The sequence below is a fragment of the Coffea eugenioides genome, chromosome 6 (assembly GCF_003713205.1).
Source record: "Coffea eugenioides isolate CCC68of chromosome 6, Ceug_1.0, whole genome shotgun sequence".
Taxonomy (NCBI): Eukaryota; Viridiplantae; Streptophyta; class Magnoliopsida; order Gentianales; family Rubiaceae; genus Coffea; species Coffea eugenioides.
The window spans coordinates 25,574,012-25,577,953 of NC_040040.1; the positions used below are offsets into that span (position 1 = coordinate 25,574,012).

Here is a 3,942-nt window from a genome sequence, read left to right on the forward strand (position 1 = left end):
GTATGTTTATGTATGCCCGGTCAATGACCTGGAGGAAAGGTATCTTTTATCAAAATTTGTCATTGTCAAAATTTCATTCATCACCATTTGGTTTTTACTTGCGCTAAAAGATTAAATAAAAAACAAATTTTTTTTTTGGCAAACTCATTCAAGGACTAGAATATGACCACTGAAACAATTTTGAATATTTAATTAACAGTTTTTGGGAAAAATAAATTGCTTCTTCAGTGAGCTCATTATGGTCAAATACTTCTTTGACACAAAGGAAGTATATCAGAAAGAGAGACAAAGAAACACAGAGAGAGAGAGACCTGGTTGAGAAAAGCTCTGGCTGTTTCACGTTTGGAGTCAAAACACAAGCAGCCTGATTCTTGCATCACTAAAGTTTCGAGTAGGGGTAGCTCAAGCACTTCCTCGTTCACACTTTCTTCCCTCATGACAATGCTTTCCAAGTTTGTACACTGATGAACTACTAGCTTTTGGAGTTTCACTAGACATTTCAGCGTTGATTGTGAGAAGAGAGTTACAATTCGATGGCAGTATCTTAGCTCAACAGTTCTGAGGCTGCAAAGTGACGAAGGTTCAATTGGCCCCTTCCACAAATGCTTAATATTTGTGTACTTAAGTTTCATCTCCCGAAGTTGACTGAAGCACCGAGGTGGAAGATTCCCACGACATATTTCTTCCAAATTCACATGATCTAATTCCATGAACACCAAATTTTCGAAAACCTGTCGAGCAACTAAATTGGTGGTGGATTCAATAAGGCATTGGTGTACCTCATGGTCTAATTTAAGCCTTCTCAGGTTGACAAATCCATCTTCATCCAAGTCGCTCACCAGATTCCTCAAGCAGGGCACGCCCTCAAAAGTGAGATTCTCTGCTCTCTTAACAATGCTGCTAACTATAGGATCCAATGCTTGTTTAAATACAAACCTCCTCTTATGATACCGATAGTAAATAAGTTCGAAACTGTTCCGAAATTGATACTCTCTAGTAAGATCTCTCCGGTTAATTTTATGATCAGCTCCTACAATGTGAAATCTTAACAACCTCTGAATAGGAAGTTGGTGCAATAACTGAAATAGGAGGTTAAGGTCATAGACATGAATTTGGAGACACTCAAGGCAAGAGAGTGATGCGATCTCTTCAAGGCATCCTCTTTCTTCTTCTTTGTCTCTCCCCAGCCGCAAATGGTGAGGAGATCCCATGTACAATTCTTCTAGTTTCTTCAAGCTTGACAGGATACCATGAAGCAACGGCTGCTGACTTCGCTCGACCCTCAAATCCAACGACTTTAAATTACTCAACCGAGCAATCTCTACTGGAAACTGATCACCTTGAAGTCTGGATTTAAAGAAGCTCAACATTTCCAATTGCATCATATATCCAAGCATTGATGACGTTCCAGTGTCCAATACACAATAATCCAGGCACAATGTCCGAAGGCTCGTTAACATTTGGCCTGGCCATGATAGCGAAAATTCTGTGTGTGAATTGTTTAACTCCATGACCCTGAGATCTTCCATTCCTTCGAAAGCATCTTTTGATAGGTTCACTTTGCCTGATTGGAATACCAAACGCAATAGCTTAAGCCTTGGACATTCCTCGCCAAATGGAAATAGTCTAATGGAACCTTCTAATGTTAGTGAAATAGCCGTATAAGGACCAAATGAATCCGGTAGTTGGTGCCTTTCTTCCTCTGTAGCATTCCCTACCAAAAATACATGCTCGCCTTTTGATGCAATTTTCAAGCAAGTTTCTCGCATGACATCATGCAATTTTACATGGTCTTCTCTTTCACTATCATCCAGCAACAAATGGTAACTCCTGAGGTCATTAACAAGCACGTCTACTCTGCATCTTACATCACCTAACGTGTCTCTCTCGTTGAACAATTCTAGCCCTTTGCCGTACCTGACCAAACATTCAACTGGAATGCTATAATCTTCTGGAAACAAACTGCAAAGCAAAAGCAGTGACTTAGCCTCGACACTTTCCAAATTGTCGTAGCTCCACTCAACTATTGAATACACCAAATCTTTTTCTCCTTCTAATTCTCTGAATGTGTATTTTTGCAGCTGTCCAAGGGCCAGTTCCCAGGATTTTAGTGTTTTACAGTTAGTCCTTAATCCCCTGGCGACAACAACGAGCGCGAGAGGTATACCTTTGCATTCCTCTGCAAACTGTTTTGCAACATCACTCAAAACGGAATCATCAGAAATTCCCGCAACCGCTTTAAAAAGATAACATGCTTCTTCCTCAGGCAAGGCATTAACCCCAACAATTTTAGCTCCCATGTTCCTGCAAACACAGGGGGACTGAGATGTCACTATAACCTTTATCTTCTCGCTAACAGGAATCCCAAGACTCTTGAAGTCAACTTCTTTCCAAATCTCATCCAATATAACAAGAACTCTCCCGCTTAGTCTATTATATATTGTTTGTCCAAATCTGGCACCATCAATATGTGCTGGAATTTGCACCCCTAACTGCTCAGCAAGCCGATTTTGAGCATTTCTCATGCTTGGATTTTTAGACATAGTTAACATGGCCACCTTATAAAATAATTTTCCATACTTAACTTGGTCTGCAATTTGGTTCACCAAGGTAGTCTTGCCAACACCAGCCATACCACAAATCACAATAAGATTTGTTTTGTCCTGCTCTAGAACTCTCATCACTTCCTTCTTTGTTGACATCAGAGTAGGTAGTCCTTCCTCTAACAGTAGGGTTGATTCACTAAAAGACATTTTCTCTAATGGAGCAGTGTATCCAACTTCATCAAACTGCCCCTCGCTCAGAAGTTTTTGAGCAGCATTTTTTCTTTTGTCAGCATCTCGGCCTAGCAAATAATGTGACTTCAAATTTGGAAGCCTGACATTAAGGCAATTCATCTTGACATTTTCCATATGCCTAAAAATGGCGTCTGCCTCTTTCTTTAGATCGTCAACTTGTCTTAGCCAGTCAATGACATTTGGTTTAATTGATTTACCATTGTTAATTGCTGCATCAACTAATTGTTGCACATCAGCTTTCTTTAGTTCAAGTTTTTTCATCTCATCCCTCAGAGTTAGAACGTTGCTTCTGTAGCGAAACAAATACTGACATTGGTGCAGAACTGGATCGACACAATTTGCTGCCATTGCGCCTGCAATGGTAAGAGCACAATCATTGATCGCCATTATTCCAATATTTCTGTTCAAATTAATGTCCGTTATGTTTTTAGAAAATAGAGATATAGAGATCTAATTAAATATGTGAGATATAAATATAAACCTTGTAACAATTGAATGAGGGAAGACTAAATACTTAAAGAGTAAAGAATGTAAAGATTCAGGATAGAGAAAGAAATTCTAGGCCATTAGAGTAAGTTCACAGAAATGTTTTGGTTACATAAAAAGGGAAGAATATTAGTAACATTTAGATTGCTCTCACCAGAAAAATGTTATGCATACCTTATTTTGTATTCATCTGAGACTAATGTTATGAAGAAAATATAAAATTTCAATACGTTCACCTGCTAGCAAAATATTGTATAAATGTAAGGGAAAATGTTAATTTGGGAAAATCGTTCAAAATATTCCTCACATTTGGTAAAATAACTTTTTTCATCCTTTACTTTTAAAAGCGTAATTTTACGTCCTTTACAAATTCACATTGGTCAAATTTGGTCCTTATCTTAGTGTTCAACTAATTTTTGGTTGGAATCTATTACGTGCCTTGCACATGATCATTTTTGAGGGGTAAAATTGTCAAACATATTTCATATAATCTGATCCATAGTCCCTCATATTTCATAAAATGAATTTTTTCGTCCCTTATATAAATTTTTTCATCCCTCACATTTTGCAAAATGAAAATTTTGATCCCTCATTGATCATGTGGGTGATAGTCTTTTCTTATTTTTGAAAACTTATATATATGTCTATTTGATTTTAC

The 3,942-nt window shown here is 37.8% G+C and overlaps 1 protein-coding gene across 1 annotated transcript; it reads right to left on the reverse strand.

Annotated features, from left to right (window-relative positions):
• Positions 1-242: 242 nt before the first annotated feature.
• On the reverse strand, positions 243-3,185 carry LOC113773955 (disease resistance protein At4g27190-like). Its single transcript, XM_027318543.1, has one exon. The coding sequence runs from the start codon at positions 3,183-3,185 to the stop codon at positions 243-245; it is 2,943 nt and encodes a 980-aa protein (XP_027174344.1).
• Between the last annotated feature and the right edge of the window lie 757 nt (positions 3,186-3,942).